The 17930-nt window shown below is 42.4% G+C and overlaps 1 protein-coding gene across 1 annotated transcript in view; it reads right to left on the minus strand.

The window, feature by feature from the left end:
- The window catches only part of ankrd13b (ankyrin repeat domain 13B), a 47504-nt gene that overhangs the window by 17943 nt on the left and 11631 nt on the right, over positions 1-17930 (minus strand). Inside the window, exons 2-6 of the mRNA XM_084351675.1 lie at positions 8992-9127; positions 7059-7183; positions 5147-5192; positions 4648-4791; positions 2919-3159 (exon numbers count right to left, since the gene is read on the minus strand). Coding sequence (XP_084207801.1) covers positions 2919-3159; positions 4648-4791; positions 5147-5192; positions 7059-7183; positions 8992-9127 — 692 coding nt within the window. The remainder of the gene's footprint in view (positions 1-2918; positions 3160-4647; positions 4792-5146; positions 5193-7058; positions 7184-8991; positions 9128-17930) is intronic.

Consider the following 17930-nt stretch of genomic DNA (forward strand, 5'->3'; position numbering starts at 1 on the left):
GCTGCTCTCCATCTGTAAGTCTATGTCACTTTATGTGCAACTGAGCCATAAAACTGTGCCATTCATAATACAGCATAATAAAAAGCTCCTAAATTGACTGCACACAGGCCATGTGCTCGTCCAGTGTTCTTCTCAATCTTCCTCCAGTCTGCTTATGTTTTCTGTACCTCTTCCAAGTCTTTCCGTTCTGCTATCCACCCCTCCATCTCCATGTTCATTGGAGTGTTGGGCTTTTTTTGAAGTGGCCTGAGCCTGATTCAGCCTGAAGCTAATTTGTGCCTCACTACATCCACCTCAAGCTTCCTCCTGACACGTCCTTTGGCATTTCAGCCATTTTTGTGCAAAATAAAGGCAAAAAAGATCAAGAATTGTGGCTAATGTGGCCACGAGAATAATAAGATAATGATTTTGCTTGGGTTCGATCTGTTTATTTGACAGGGAGTGTGCTGTTCTCAGCAGACAGCAGAAAAACTGTAAATGAGCAAGAGTCAGCTTAGAAGGGTCATTTTTATCAGCAGTCCTGGCCATGTGGTGACACTCCCAAGACAGAATAAACATAATGAATACTAAATCAGATTGTATAGGGTAACACTGGCACAAGTAGGGAAGAGTCATACAGGCAGGAAACTGATCACAAAGTGATAGATAGATGCTTGCCTGAAAAACTGTAGGCTATGTGGGATGAGGAAAATAGGTTTGGAATAAAACCTCTCAAATAAAATGTTAAAAAGAGGGTTGTGAGCTGTATTCAAAATATCAAGTTGGATGCATAACTAAATCAGGGATGGAGAGCAGGTACACTACTTTAGCAATATTCACTTGCTCCCACAAATTCATTGCAAAATAATGCCTAAAGGCAATAGCCATCACATTTTTTTTGAAAAGCTGCCATAAAGATCAGGCATTTTTGGCCACAGCAACCCCCCAAAAAGTCTGCAAAATCCTGGAGGACTTATTAAGAACTCAACTTCTCTTATGGAAGAGAAAAAGAGAGAGACTTTTTCTTTCAGTAATTACATAATCTCAATTTAAACTAGAACCATTGTAAACCTACCATGAGGTCACCCATTGACCATATTCACACGCCGTGTTAATGCTATGCTGCTGTGTTGCAGGTCGTATAAATGTCGGGAATCTGACAAACTGATATTTCATCACTTACCGGTCGAGTAGCAACTGAAGAGTTATTGAACGATGAAAATCTGGAGGGAAGTGGGCTGTGCATCCTCATTGTCCGCATTATATTTGATAGCCCATTAGCTAATGTTAGCATTCAACCACTTCCTAGCTAACATTGCTGTCTGATTACATCCAGTGTGTTTCAATTCCAGGAATAAAGAAATGTGGCCAAGATAAGTGTTGATGTTTTAAAACTCATTTACCTCTTTCCTGTCATATCATGTGACACTATCAAACAATAATGCTAGCCAGGAAGTGGTTGAATGCTATCGTTAGCTGTTGTCGATCAGATGATAATGGGGCATTTATGCTGTTGCCTTGAAAAATAGCCTGATGTCCCCCCGAATTTTCACTAATCATTGTCTTTTCATGTTGCTGATCAATCGCAGCTGAGCTCCCGACCCTGAAAGTGATGTCAGAGGAAAATGGCCGTCATCTGAATATTGTGAATTGGCTTGTGTACTACAGTTTTAAGCCTTGAGATTGGCCGTAACCATCATAGTTGGGTCTTTTTTAGCCAGAAGTAAACATATTTGGATGAGATAGTAGAGCTGGGGAGCATACATAGTAGTACACCTCTGTGCTGATTGATCATCCCCATGGTAGCAACTTGTCAATCACAAGGAAACACTCGAAAGCAAACCCTGCTTTATTGTCGATTTTACTCTAAATGGGGCTATAAAACATCATGCTGTATTGAAGAAGCCTTGAAACTTGCATCTGAAACCATAAACTCATTAAAAAACAGTTTAGTGAGATAATAAATAAACTGAGAAGTAGTGCTATTCTCTCGTACGCTTATATTCAATCTTCTTTTTGAAACCAGTGGAGCCGAAGGAGGGAAGAATGCAGGTTCAATACTTTGCTTCACTTTTCAGACCTGGCAGCTCTTCATATTTTATAGATTTAAGAATTAACTTAATAGTTCAAAACACTTTCATTACAGGATTATTTACCTTAAGGCTCTGCTGTAGATACATCACTAATATATGTTGCTCAGTGCATTTACAGTACAGTACAATACAAGCTACATGAGTTTTGTTGTCTTCCCCCTCTGCTGCTGCGTCTGTCAGTGTTTTCCTACACTGTGTGAAATGCATTTTGACAGCCACCAGAGAACATGCCTGAACTTGTTCCACTCAGCTGTGGGCTGTAGTGTAGGAGACAGCAACAGTGAAAGAGTGACAGAAATTCACCAGTAGCAACAAAAGAGTGATTTTCTCCACTCAGGGAAGAAAAAAAAAAAAAGAAAAGAAAGCCGGCACTCAGAGCAGAACATGTCCTGTGGCTGAACTGCATCGTCCTGTACCGAGATTACTGTTGGAGCAGAAAGTGATTATCACGCTTGTTCTATGGAAGATTTCTTCTTTCTGTGCGATTGCTAAACATGGCTGCAAAACTGTGAGACTAGAAAGAAGCTGAGGGTTTTTATAAAAAATCCTGATGTTTACTCCTGACATTGTCTGTCACCGCTGCACCAGAAATCGAGTCTGTTTTGCTTAGCTATTGACAAAAATGAGAAAAATCAATATTAAAAAAATGAATGCAGTGTGCGGTGCGGAGTGAATGCAGAGTACATTAACACAACTGTATGTCAGTTCTTTATAGCTGGGACGTTTCTTTGAATTTTAAGTATATTTGGGTTGACAACATGGTATGACTTTCTGATTGTTTGAATAAGAGACAACAACTTGACATTCCTACATTAATATTCTGCATGTATCAGTAATGTGTCTGACCTCTCGAAGGCGATGTTGCGCGTGTCCAGCTGAGTGGTTACCACGGCGGCCGACAGCCTGGCTGCTACCTGCTCGTCGCTGGGCTGCACTGCCCCCAGAAGGCCCAAACCGGCGGCGGTGCTGCTGCATGCGCCGCCGTTCACCCGGCCAGGTGAGAGCGCTGTGAGAGCTGAGACGCACAAGGTCTCGCAGAACACCAGCTGCCTGTCATGGTCGACCTCCATCACCTCTGCGCTGGAGTCTGAGAGGCAAGAGGGAGACAGAGGGGGGGAGAAAAACAAGGCCAATGACAGTGAGCACGAGAGAGGCACTAAAACACCAAAATGCCAGTGAGGCTGCAGAACACAAAAAGGCATGTAAGGAAAAGTCAAGAAAAGATGATGATTGATGTCTTGAAACTGCAGATGCTGCAGATGGACGGAGAAGGGGAGAGAGCCAGCAGGTCCAGAGGAAAGTAGCACAGAGAGGGAGAACATTATGCAGAGAAAGGTCAGAAGAAGAGGAATAATTTAAAGTGGCGAGAGGAAGAAAGATAAAAATAAAAGAAGAACTGGGTGAAATAATACAAAGAGGAGCCTGTTGAGAATTGACTGAGTGAGCTACAAAGAGGCAGGAGGAGAGGGAGGATCATCCTGGGGAGGTGCGGTCACACCTGCACCAGTCTCTGTGAATATTTGCTCCGTCTCACATTTTAATGAAACCCGCGTGACTGATGAAAGCAAGAACATTAAAATTCAGCTTCGTCCAACTTGGTGGTATCTTGATGCATTTCGCACAAACACCCACCCAAGTACCCACTACCATAATAATATTTGATCTTAATCTTTTTGCTCAGTATTTCTTCAATAGCTATATCAGTCTAAATAAATCACACAAGTCAGTGGTTTTCAAACTTTCACCAAAGGGCAACCCAAAATCTCAAGGCACACCTGTATTCATATCTGTGTAAAATAGCCTCTATAACATGTTATCTACTCTGTACACGTCTTCTTATCTACTAATGCCAAATTTAACTCTACTGGGAAATTAAAGCATACAAAGTACTGATATACTAAATTAAAAACTCAAAAAAAATGTGTTTCATGTTGTATAGTTACGGCACACCATTTTGGAACCACTGACAAATGTTATTGTTCAGTAAAAGCGAGGTGATTTCACAGAACTTAATGCGAATGTGAACTGAAAACCAAAAGACAAAGGGCAGGGGAGTGGTAAAGAGACACAGTGGCTACAACATGCTTACTATGGTACATTTTCAAGCCAATGCACACTTTGGCCTCAAACATATAACAAAGGAGTGTTTTTTAATAAAAAGGCATTTTCACCTTCTTGGCGAGAGTTATGAGAATATTAATCCCACTGTCTGTAGGCCAAGCTTCTGCCAGCAGCCACTTAGCTTAGCACAGCACAAAGACTGGAAACAGGGGGACACAGCTAGCCTGGCTCTGCCCAAAGCAGTAAAATCAACCTACGAGCGTTCATAACATCTCTCCTATAAACATGTATCTCATTTGTTTAGTCTGTATAAAATATTTTATCTATGGGGCAGGCTCAGTGACTACATTTTGGCAAGAAAATGAAAATATATTCCCAAAATGTCTCACAATTCCTTAAAAATAAATAATTAGCATTTGTTCTTACAGTTTAGTATTATTGTCTCTGTTCCACTGTATTAAATACACTAAAATACACTGGTAAAAGTGCTTGACATTTGAATTTGACCTCTGACCTTGTCCCCTGAAAATGAAGCTCCGGTTTCCTCTCTGCCAGGTCATCTGTTCAAAGCCAGTCAGGGTGGTGTCAACACGGAGACACTGACCACTCTTCCAAACTCTGTAGGTGTCGCTGGGGCAGATACGAGACACCAGGGGCACTGAGGACAAACACAGACACGCTTTCAATGAAAATGTGCCATTTCTAAAGGACATGTACAGAATGTAGTGCAGCAGTTCTCAGTTTTCTGTTTGTTATATTCATTTTTTCAGAGACTAACACTGAAAATACATCCACTTGTGGTTTTGTAAAGCACTTCAGATAAAAAGCACAAGCTGATTAAATCTAAAACCAAAGCCAGACTGCAGGGTGGGAAGTGTATGAGCATCAGTGTCCAGTAGAACAGGAAAAAAACAGGCTTCTTCAGCCCCAGAGGGAGACGATAACATGATTAGTTCTGACTGGTCGGTACTGGACTGCTTTACTGACTGGAGTGATACAATGACTGGACTCACCCCAGCTGGTGAACTCCCATTTCATCTCCACATAGAAGTCCTGGGCCTGTACAGAAAGAGGCAGAGAGAGGAGAAAGACAGCAGGGTAAAGGAAGATATATGAGAAAGCAAGGGGCATTAATGATGGGGATGGAGCGAGAGAGAGAGAGAGAGAGAGAGAGAGAGAGAGCGATGAATTTAAAGATGGATCGACAGAGAGAGGAGAGGAGAACAGCAAAGTGGAGGAAAAGAAAAAAGGGAAGACTGAACAACAGCAGTGCTGCTTCATTGTCTGTTCCAGAGATGGGGTACAGGCACGGAGAAGTGGTTGTGTGTGTGAGGGTTAATAATAGAACTGATGGATGAAGAGGAGGATGATGTGGATGGGAGCAGCAGCAGACGAACAACAGAGCGTTGCGTGCGATGTTTGTGTGTGCATGTGTGTGAGTACTCATTGTCGTTTTCAAACTGTGAGGGTGTTGTGTCTACCATGTGGGTTTGCTTCAGTGTGTGTGTGATTATATCAGGGAGCCAGCTGGAGCAGATACATAGGAAGACAGACTGTGTGAAGGCAGTTCCCTGCATCTCTGCCACTGTTCTCTGCAGCTCTACCGCCGCAGCAGCTTCAACACGATCAACACTTTTTCTGTCAGGATTAAAACCATCGACCTTCAGGCTCTCTGGCCTCAGCTTGTCCATCACTGCTATTGTGCCTTGGAGCATGGCACTCTGGTTTGTCTGACATCACAGTGTTGGTGTTGTTCCTACAACATGAAAACTAATGCTGCTCCAGGACCATCATTGGGACTGGTGAAAGAGAGTCGGCATAGAGAGCAAGTCGATGGGACAGGTTTGTGTTCCATGTAGAATTTATTTATTTACAGTATTTTTGGTTAAGTTTAGGCAACAAAACTACTTGGTTATGTTCAGGGATGGATCATGGGTTGGGAAGACCTTTTTTCGACAACGTTAACCACGTGTTAGAGAGGTTAACTTCTCCCATGTACAGATTTTTCTGCTATTTTTCCTAAGTTGCAAAGCTACGACATTAAAACAAGTTATTGGTCAGTTGCAGTGATGGTCTAACCAGATGGTTTGTTCCATAGAACCATCTGGAAAGTCGCTGTTGGAAACTGTCTGGAAAAGGGCAAGAACTTTCAAAAAGCGCTTGGCAGGTGATTGGACGGACCATCTGTCTATCACCGTCTATCGTGGGCTAACTTCAACCAATCAGATCAACAGTAGGAGGGCGCGACCATCAGCGAAGCCAGTTGGTAAATCAAATGGTTAGCGGAGCCAATCCGAGAGAGGAGCCAAAACATCTTTTCCACTGAGAAAAGCCTTCAGATCCCATCTTTGCTCTTCTTTCAGTGAAACATACTCTCCAGTTCTGATATAACTTATGCTATAGCCATTTACATAGCCACAAACAGTCGCTTCTCTCGCTGGTGATCACACCAAGCTAGCTGATTGGTTCCACACCTGTGTGTTTGGCCACAAGAGCATAGCTGCCTCACAAGGTAAATGATGCTCCTGGAGCAACATTAATTATGATGTTATAGGAACACCAACACCAACACGACGCTATCAGATCGTGCTGCACTCAGTGCTCCTTTGGGGGGAGAGCGATGACTCAGATTACCCAGAGATAGAGGGCTTCGCAACATGGAGTTGTATCCTTTGAAGGTACTTCCCTTGTCGAATATTAAACCAAGTTATTAATACCTTTAAACAACATCAAAAATGTTTGATTGTAAAAAATTATGTAAATGTAAAAAACTAAAATTGACATCTCAAATGGAGTCATCTCTGATCAGAACGCCCTTGATATGCGCTTGTTTGTGTCTATGCATGTGTGTGCGTGATCATGGGACTATCTTTTTCCATGTGTACATCAAACTGTTTGTGTGTGAGTTCTTGTGCGAAATCCCACTTGGCGCAGTCGCTCCAGAAGGACGGGGATGCCCGCCAGTCTCTTGGCAGTCCTCTGGTAGTCACGGTAACGAAGCACGAGACGCACCAGCTCCGGATCTCTGGTGCTCACCGCCTCCTGAAGAACTGCAGGAGAGAGAGAGAGAGAGAGAGAGAGATGGAGAGTAAAACAGAGCCAATCACTCAGGCCTCATCTAAAATTTATGTACATGAGCAATTTAAGGGGGGCAGCGAGAATTGCCGAAACTGAAGTAGGCCAAAGGAAAAGCTGGTACGACCAATTACTGCAGCTCGCCCGTCATTCATCAGGACGCCACTTTGCTGTTAATCTTACAGGCTGTTCTACGCTTGAACAATTACATAACAATTTCATTTCCTTTCCTTTATCAGCACACATGTGAGCGAAGGTTTATACACACACACACACACACACACACACACACACACACGGTCGAAACAATCTAGATGTGGGTGGATACAAATAATGCGTGTAATCTACTGCACCTACTGACAGTAATCAGATTAGGAGAAACAGAACAAGATTACTTCATGATGCTCTGCAACCACAGAGTCTCAGAAATATTCCTGACGATAACAAAGGTTCAACTTTGCAGCTCTTAATCCCTCACCACTAAATAACATGCAGGGTTACACAAGTTAAGAGGGGTTGACAGCAAAAACCAAAACCTGAGGAGGGGGGTGGGATACAGGACCCCGACAAAGGGTGTCGTCTAATTTCAAGGTTAAAAAATGAATTCATTTCATGCTCCATTAGTCTCCAATTGCCAGGCCGATCTCCACAGAGTATCTGCACAGTGGCAGCAGCCAAGAGACGTCTGACAGAAGCCACAGTTTTTCTGCGAGAGAGGTGGCGAAAAAAAGCATCAAGAGTATAATCAAGAGGACAGAACTGTGCCAAACTCATCGGAACCAATGTAAAATAGAGCCAGAGGGACATGTTGTGGTGGGCCATTTTGCAAATACAGTGTATGATATATCATACATTAAATATTATTATAGTCCTCTAATTGTGACCAAGGGGGCCACAACCAAAAACACAGTCAGACCATTTGTGACTGGGTATTTCATGGGGTCAGAGCATTTTCAGGACATTTTTTAAATAATAGAATAAAGAACATCGCAGAATGAGACAAGAAGATTATTTTTCACCGTCTTCATGATCAGACTGAAACCACTGGGCGAACTTGATATCAAAGGAGCTAAAAGTAGCAGCTTAAAATGGCAATATGTAAGATATGGCCAGAATTGTAGTTCAATAAATGGCACCCCTCTATAATAAAGATGGACATAACCCAAATGCCTGAAGTTACCAGCCACTTGTTACTACTTATTTATCAATTAGCAGTTAGTTTTTGATTTATTCTTTGGTAACTATATTTTTATGATTGTATTATTCATACAAATTAATTAGTGTTGCCCATAAATAAATCCCACATGTATTTTAAGACATAATGGGATTCACTTTATATGAAAAAAATAACAGTTAGCAGACTGTGTGAAATCTCTTGTATTTCTGTTTGGCACATTAAGGGAGGGTGGCACAGTTTTACTACTAATTAGAGCTGAGCTTCCATGTTTATTTACAATGATACTGTTTGGAGTATAGATACATAATATTTGTATCCTCCAAAGGAGGCAAAAGTGTTCATGGGAAACCACTGGTGAGAGACCGACTGCCAATTGTCTCCACCGTGGTCTCACTGTTTCCTTTAATTACACTGCAAAGTCATAATTACTTTGACACATTATTGTATAAAATGCTGCATGTAGCATTTTTACTTTGAAACACCCCAGCCCCCAACACACCATCTGATAATGCATTATGTATACTGCAATATTGCACAGGCTACCAGACAACTAGACTCGGTTTCCTCCACAAACACACACACATGCACAAACACACGCTCACGCACCGGTCCATCCGTTGCGGTTCTCCTTGCTAACGTCAGCTCCTTGCTGCAGCAGGACCCTGGCACAGTCCAGGTGGCCCAGCGTGACGGCCAGGTGGAGAGGAGTCCGCCCACGAGGGTCCAGAGACTCTAGATCAACCTGGGAGGAGGAAGAGAAGAAAGAATGGAAAACAAAAAGGAAAAAGAAGAAGGAAATAATTGTTAAACAAGCAGTCATATAGAGTGTAAGGGAGCAGCATGAGCAAAACGGGAAGAAGAGCAGACAGAGAGAAATGAAGTAGCAGCAGAGGAAATTGGGGTTAATTGCGTATCATTGTAGTGCTCTTGGAGCACAGACAGAGAGGGAGGGAGAAACAGAAAAATATAATAGAGAAACAAGTGTGGAAATGACGACTGAGAGATGGAAAGAGAGACAGTGACAGGTGCTAATTGATCTGTCACCACCCCAACACGGTTGAGCACTGCACTCCTGTGTCTCTCTTATTTTCGGGGCTGGATGGATTGGGTTTATCTAAACACAGACACTTCTTTTAAACAGGGCCTTTCACACACCAGAGCTGTTAAAGCAGCCTCCTGTCTGCTTTTCTTCAAAACATTAAGACATGGAACATTAACGTTCACAGACAGTTTCCAGTTCGAGTCCTGAAAGGAAAATGTGAGCAGGTTATGTAAACGAGGAGCACAGTTCTCAACCTGCTGTGCCATCGAGCAAAGCTTATAACCTTCATCGTCTTTGTGACAAAAACACCTATTTCTTCTTCTTCTGAACACGTGTAGCTGTGTAAGTGTGACAACAACTTTGATGAACAAAAAGCGTAATTAATGCTCGAGGCTTCACTTCAGCTCTCAGCTCCACCGCGCTGTATTTAGAAGCACGTCAACAAGACCTCATTTGTCAGCCATATTACATTAGTGTTAATCTGTCAAATCAATCAGACCAGAGCTCTGATATGCTAAAATTAAAAAGAAATTAATGAAGGAGGATTTTAAAAACTGTCTCACACATATCAAAAGACATTTGGCAGACAGCTAAGGATAATTTTAGATGCCCAGGATCTCAACTTATTGATGTCTCTGATTTTTGGTGCATCTTTAAACCAAACAAATAAATCAAAAGGGGCTATAGGGCCAAACCAGGATAAGTAAAAAAAATTCAATATTGTGGATGTTGTTCAGCCCCTCCCTGCAAATCAACCACAAAATACACCTTTAAAAAATACTTAATGTCTAATTTTCAGCCCTACTTCATGCTTGTTTTGAGTAATTAAATCAGGAGAGACTAGTGAATGAAGTAAAGAGAAAATGTTTATCACAGCAGATGATATGTGATAACAAGTCTTGTCAGAAAGTCTTTCGCACTCAGACTCTACAGGGAGATTTTGTGATTGAAGGGCGTCTGCCCTGAGCAGCAGCAGCAAGAAGAATGCCGCCATGGAGTCTAGACACTGGTGGTGGTGGTGGTGCTGGTGTTTGATGTCACTTCTGAGACAGATAGGCTGATGAAACGATGAAGCTGATGAAGCTGATGAAGCTGGTAAATCTGAAGACTGGGCGGCAATGGGGAGGTGGAGGGCGTGTGCAAAACAGCAGCATGAACAAGGCAGGAGACAATCGTATTTAAAAAGACAGCAGCGAGATGATAGGCTAACAGTGAAGGCGTGTCGCTGTGCTATTGGACAGATGTGCCCGGCTGATGTGAGCAGCTGATATCAGTTGACGGCTCCGGATAATGACAGGCAATTATGAGTGAGCATGAGTGAGAGGAGTGAATGAAAGAATGGTATGACAAATCAAGTGAGGACTGAGCGTGAGAAACAGTAGTCTCCCTCTCTGAACCTTCGCTCGAGCTTCATTAGTTTGACATTTTGGAAAAAATCCCTTATTTGATTCTTTCCTTCAGTGTTAGCAGCAACAGACATTAGGCCATTAGCTTAGCTTAACATAACGACTGGAAGCAGAAACAGCTAGACTGGCTCACTAAAGCTTAGATTTATTACCTCCACCAAGGAGGTCAAGTTTCCAACTTTATACATTTGTGTGTTGGTCGGTTTGTCAGCAGGATTACGTACACAAAAAGTACTGAATGGATTCCCACAAAACTTGGATGGAGTGTGGGTCCCAGAATAGATCCAGGTAAAGGAACGGATCCAGGATTTTCTTTCTCACTTTCTTTAACATTAGATAGAGATAGGGGCGGAGGTGTATATATTTTTTATACTTTTGTTAATATCTCAGGGAATGATGCATGGATCTCGATGAAAAAAAGCCAGGTGTATTTCGGCTGGTCGGTTATATGAGTGAGGTCAATTTGATCCTAGAGCTGGTGAGTTTCAATTATGATTAAGCAGTTAAGGGGAGTTTAAAATTTAGTGATACAGGGTTATGGATTAGACTTAAGTGAATTAAAGGGGGCTGTGGCATTAATGGTCTCTTCTAACTCTGAGCAAAAAAACACTGAATTAAATTTACTTCTTATACTTCTTTAAAATTAGAAAGCACTACTGGCCTGTAGGCAATATGTTAAGTGAAAAAAATTATTCCATATCATAGAGTATAATCTTATATTTGATACAATTCCGAAATGTGAATAAACGCTGAGCGAGTGTTGGTCTACTGCAGGTCTTGTTGTGCTTCACATGTATTTACAGGTGTCAGTCCAGGCATGTTGAGGAGATAACTGGATGAGTCAATTGTTGTTGGCACCCTCTGCCACAGCTTATACAGTGTCACATAGACAAGACTGACATGTCGATATGGATCAGGAAGACTGAGAATCCTCCAAGAGCTGCTGTGTAAAACAGCAACAGTAACATAGTAGGTTATTACTACACGAGCTGCGGTGCTTGTACATCTGATGAGATATCATGTCTCATCACAAATCATTTGATTTAATCAACCGCTGCATGAACTGCCCGCCCCTCTCTCTGTCCGTCCCAGTGCACCACAGTGTTCATGTTGCCTCTCTCTGCAGCGTGCTCCCTCGAAATCAGCAACGTTTACAAAACTGATCTCAGACCTGCCAGCCAATTAAAGAGAGCCGCTGACGGCCGCCATCATCCAAGGCGCAGGCTGATCCAAGGTCAGTTCTGTCAGTCGGCCTGAATTCTAATTAAGGATTACTCTTGGAGATAAGTGTGACTCAGAATCAGCACTTTAGAAAGGCCTCAAGGCAGCGGTGGGGAATTATTTCTAGGAATAAAAATGAACCCGTCTGGAGAACTTTGTTAGGTAATTTTTGTAGTGCTTTTTTATAATATTAATACCTCCAGTATATCAGAATTATGGCTGAGCAGGTGAATTTACAGAAGACTCTCAAGTCCTTATCGATCCACATACATTTCTAAATCAAAGCAGCGGAGGGTGCAATGAATTAAAGCTGAATTTGAAGCAACTGAGAATAGACCAAACAAAAAAACTCAATATGAGGACGCTGCTCTGTTTACAGCACTCGTATCCTAATAAAAATGAGTGGCGGCGACCGTCCAACGCAGGTTAACTGTTACGCTCGGAGAAACACACCGTGTCAGCGGCACCAGGAGGACTCAGCAGCTACGTTATCAATCAGTTACTGCAGCCCTCTGCTTCTGCTATTTGCAAGTGAAATGAGAAAAAAAAAAAACCCATGAGATACACACTAACATGGATAGGCCTCTGAATGCACATACAGACACGTACAGTACAGATCCTCACACACATACACTGAAAAGGAATACTGGATTGAGTTTAGTGAAGCGTAACTCAATAATAAGAACATGATATCATGTTTCAGCGTGTTAATGGGTGCCTTCTCTCTGTACAATCTCCAACTATCCACTCTTTGGTTAAAAGGCTCACTGTTTTCCACAGTTCTTTCAAAAGCAACCCTGAGGAGACAGACTGAGACACAAAGAGAGAGACATAAATAATGTGGCTTGAGAGATTTCTATTGAAAGAAACTGCCTGTCAGCAACTGTAACATGTAAGACGGGCGAAGATGGAGAAAGAGAAAAGAACGACATACTGCTGTTGCAAGTGGCAAACAAAGAAACGGGGAGGAGTGAGGAAAGGGAACAGAAGGAGAAAGAGAGTTAGGAGCTGGAGGGGACAACAACATGTGGGAGTCCCTCAGGAGCCGCGGAGCCCAGGGAACAGAGAGGGGGAGCGTCATAGCAACACAGGAGAAGAAAGAGAGCAGTCAGCTCTGTTTATGTGCGCTGGATTACGAGTCAGAGTGTAACATGCAAATATGGCCACTGCCGTGTGTGACCGGTGTGTGCACGTTTAACACTAACAGTGTGGACGGACAACACGCGCTTAGGCAGCACAAATATGAAGTGCTGTCAGTGTCACAGGAAGAGAAGTCCACTGCAGGGTGTCCATCACTGAAACAACATGAGAGAAAAAGACTGTGCCAGCAGAACCAGCGACGGAGTGGTTATAAACAGTCTTGGAATACATTTTCCCTCCAAATGGAAATGGTATTTTGGAATGAAACCCTTCACATATTGTTGTAAGCACATGAAAGGGAGAGAAACGAGAGTCTGGAACAAAGAGAAAAAAAAAGATGAGAGAAAGAGAATGGGAGATAAAAAGAAAACAGAAACTTGGCTCTACTTTTATTTCTGTCTTTTTATGGCACTTGTACTGTCTCGCAGCTGTCCTTTCATCCACTGCTCCCCCCTTTAAGTGGCTGCGTGTAATGTTGGTGATTATCAGTTTAAGCTTATTTTACAGCTGTGCTCGATTTCAATTACAACAGATACAACGGCTGAGGGTGAGCGGCTTAAATGCAGCGACAAAAAAAAGAAAAAGACACACAACGGGGAGCTGGAGAGGAGGCGCAGAGGGATGCTAACGAGGGGCGAGGATAAACAGAAACATGTGGCCAGGTGGACGGAGACAGAGAGAGAGGGAGGGGAAGTCAAGAGAGGATAGCAGCGGGGTGATTACAGAAGCAAGGGAGGATGTAGAAGGAGACAGGTCGCGGAGAGTGCAGGATGCTGCCAGAAAACAGTCTGTACGTGTATAACACAGGACGACAGGGAAACAACAGAAGAACCCACTGACGTGTGGAGTCTGTAGCTGCTTCTCCTTCTCAACTACACCTGATGTAGCTCCTGTCATGGTGAAATATTTAAAAAAAAGCGAGAAAAGTATATTTCACCTGTCATCTTGGCTTATGTTTTTTTCTCCAGCGCCTCTTTGTGATGCATTACTAGGCACGCATATTATTTATTTATGGTGGTCATTGCAAGCCACTCTAGCATTAAATTAAAGTCTGTAATGTTATCGAGTACACGTCAGTTTGACGAGGCCTCATCCCTATTTTTTTGACCTTATATAAAGTTAGAAGGTCTTGACTGAGAGCATCATTCATATTCTCAACACTTTCACAGACAGTCCCTGGAGTTTGAGATGGACCGAGCACCTGCAATCTGGATCATGGTCTCCACTGACCTGGCAACCTCGCCATCCTTTTCATCCTCTTCTTGATTATCGCTACCAACACTGCAGTGCAACACCTACCCCTTGTCAAATTTCCTAATCAGCACGAGTCAGTGTGTGAGAAATTTGTTGTGATGACACCTTGGAGCCCAATCAGAAAACAGTCAGACTGAAGTGATGCGCTGCAGCTCATTTGGTTCAATTTGCATCAAAAGGAGCTGTTACAGACAAAAACTGAATATGGTGACAGATGGTGGTCGGAGTTTGAAGCACACACACACACGGCCGTATTTTTTATGTAATTCAAGGCAGACAGTAGTATTGATGGGAAAAAGAAGAGGAGCAGTGGTGACAAACATGTTAAATTCTTCATTAGGCACATAAACAGGAGCAGCACTCAGAGATAATGTCCTCCCAACACTACACACTGACCTGCAGACATACTGACATACTTACTTATTCACATGTGAACAATGATCAGATGGAAAAACCACACACACACACACACACACACACACACACACACACACACACACACACACACACACACACACACACACACACACACACTCAAAACTAAATAATTCCCCTCCCCCATTAACAACATAGGAACTCTCTGGAGGAAATATTTGTTTACAACTAACGGACCATGTATGCTCCCTCTCTCTCTCTCTATCTCTCTCTCACACACACACACACACACACACACACACACACACACACACACACACACGGCCTTGTTTGACCTGTGTGCTGTGGTAGTTACAGTGGGGACATTATGTCATCCCTGCTTGTCTCTTAGCACCCACTCTTCACTTGACAATGAGATCACTATAGCGGCACGTTAAGCCTGTGATGAAGGGCGGGGCATACGAAACACATAGAGAGAGTATTTCTGGCGAGATGAAGTTTTGTTTTGTTGGTTTATTTCTACAGTAATTGCCTGGTCTGTGGTTTCATGAGTTAAGTCGAAGACAGGTTAATTGACTTAAGCGAGATATGGCCTTAAAATAATATCACAAATTCTGAGGCTAGACAACACTCAGGACATAAAGATATCTAAAATCTGAGAGGAATTGTATATTTGGGCTCGTATCATGGTAACTTTACAATATCAATATATTTCCCAGCCCTCGCCTGCATGTGCCAAAGACTGATAACAGATAGATAATAGATAGTGCTGCTAAAGTTAACTACACAGAGAGTAAATCAAGTCACATCAGTGTATCTCACGGGCCTTTTTCATTGCAGCCATTTTAAAATAGTAGGTAAAGCACAGTTGTTACTTTCAACATTAATGATGACGCCGTTCTGTTGAAGTTTCCCAATAAGCCATCAGAGAGCAGTTGGCCGGCATGCACCAGGACTGAATCAGCTAAATGGAATTCAGCCTTCATCAGTCTCGTTATTTAAGCTTTTTCCTTTTGTGGCAGGTTAAAATATCGTCAGTGAGGCATATTATGGGAAAAACAAAAACTCTTTTCCCCATCATAAGAAAACTCTTTTTTGTTCAAATGAAAAACGCATTACATTATATGTTTTCTCATTAAAACAAGAAAGCAATAACAACAAATCAATCTAATATTTCTCCTAAGCAGATACAACTACACTGCATGTCCGATCTTGGACAGTTTTTCGACGCTTAGCTTGAAAAATCCATTTCGAACTGCCTTGTCAAGTACAAAAGAATTCACTTATTCCCTGACAAGTTCTTGTTGAGAGATAGATAAGAAGATTGATATCACTCAGTTGTCTGTACAACAAGTATGGACCTGCAGACAGTTAGTTTAGCTAGCAGAAATACTGGAAACGCGGAATCTGCCACAACAACAACAACAAAATATGCCTACCAGCACCTCTAAATCTCACTTATTAATATGTTATATCTTGTTTGTTTATCCATACAAAAAATCAATCAGGCATTTTGTGGTTTTACAGGTAGTTAAGAGCCAGTTTATTTCTTGGCAGAGTGCAGTGACTTATTGGAGTCTTTTCATCAGCATGAGCCTGCCAGAGTCGTTATCCATCTTCATACTTTTCTCTTCAAAAGACTGTATAGTGTATTTCCAAAAATGAATATCCATAATCCATATCAGAAAGAGTAATCAATTATAAAGAGAAAAGCTGTGTTACTGCTGCTACTGCAGAAAATGTCTCAAGGTGAACATCTGAATGAATGAATCAGCTTCTCTTTAGAGCTATTCTTACCTTTTGCTTTTCGAGGAATGTGTCATAATGTTGCATTTTCCTTCAGCGTAGTTTCTGAGGTTCTGTTCGCCTTATAAAAATGGATAAAGTCTCCCCATCATCATCATGTCAAACTGTTTCATTATAAGGATAAATCGCTCTCATCATGACGTTATAAGAAGAAAACTTTGCATTTAAAATGAGATGGCAGAATTTCTTTTCAACTCTGCATGTGTTGCATTTAACTTTGACTTGATGGCTTTCTTGCCTCCATTCATCTATTTCCATCCTTGTTTCTCCATTATTTCTTCCTCTTTTTCTCTAAAACTTTTTAAAAAACTTTCTCTCACATATCCATATCTCTGCCTTTGCTGTTTTTAGCTTTTCGTTGTGGCGTCACAATCTATTCCTCTGCACAATTCACTCTTTATTATGTCTCTTTGTCTCCTTCCCCTTTCCCTTCTCTGGCTCCTCTGAACCCACATCTATGTCTTACAATCAAACTGTTTTCGAGTTATCCTCTCCCTCCCTCGGTTTCTTTCGTTCCTTCCCATCTTGCCCTCCCTCCATAGTGAGCTCAGTGGAGGTTGCATTATTGATAGGCATCTCTATCTGTGGCATCTGCTCCTTCTCTCACTCCCCCTCCCTCCCTCTTTCTCTCCCCCTCTCTCCCTCCCTCAGTGTGTGCCTGGCCTGATGCAGCTTGGCAGGTACTTAGGCCAACATCAATCTTTCATACAAACACCACACACACACACACACACACACACAAAATTGTGCATACACACACACACACACACACACACACACACACACACACACACACACACACACACAGAGAGCAGCTTTCCCAAAATGTTTGTGCATGGGGCGCACAGGAGCGGAGGGTGGCAATGGGAGGGAGGAGAGTAAAAATAACTTTTTCTCCCCCCTGCCTCCCTTCTCGCTTCTGTGATTCTACATGCAGGCGAGACTTTGACAAACGCTACACCACCATGAAACCCTGATCCATTTTCAATGTGACACTGCTTCAGAAATAAAAGGCAAGCACAAAACCTGCGTCACGGATGATAGAGTGAGCAGAACAATCGGTGACGATAATCCCACGGAAGAACAACAACACCGACATCTCACACTCATCTTAACAAAGCCGAGGCACTTCCGCAGGTGCATAAAAGCGCTGTGAGATCGAGCCGTCGAAATAAGACAAAATGTACCAAAACACCAAGAGAAAATGCTGACCTACATTCTAGCATACGTAATGTTTCTGTTTCACTGCACTTCGTTCTGTTTACTGTCATCCCCAATATCGACAGACAGATAAGCAGACA

The sequence above is a fragment of the Pagrus pagrus genome (assembly GCF_965226575.1).
Source record: "Pagrus pagrus genome assembly, chromosome: 4".
NCBI classification, from domain to species: Eukaryota; Metazoa; Chordata; class Actinopteri; order Spariformes; family Sparidae; genus Pagrus; species Pagrus pagrus.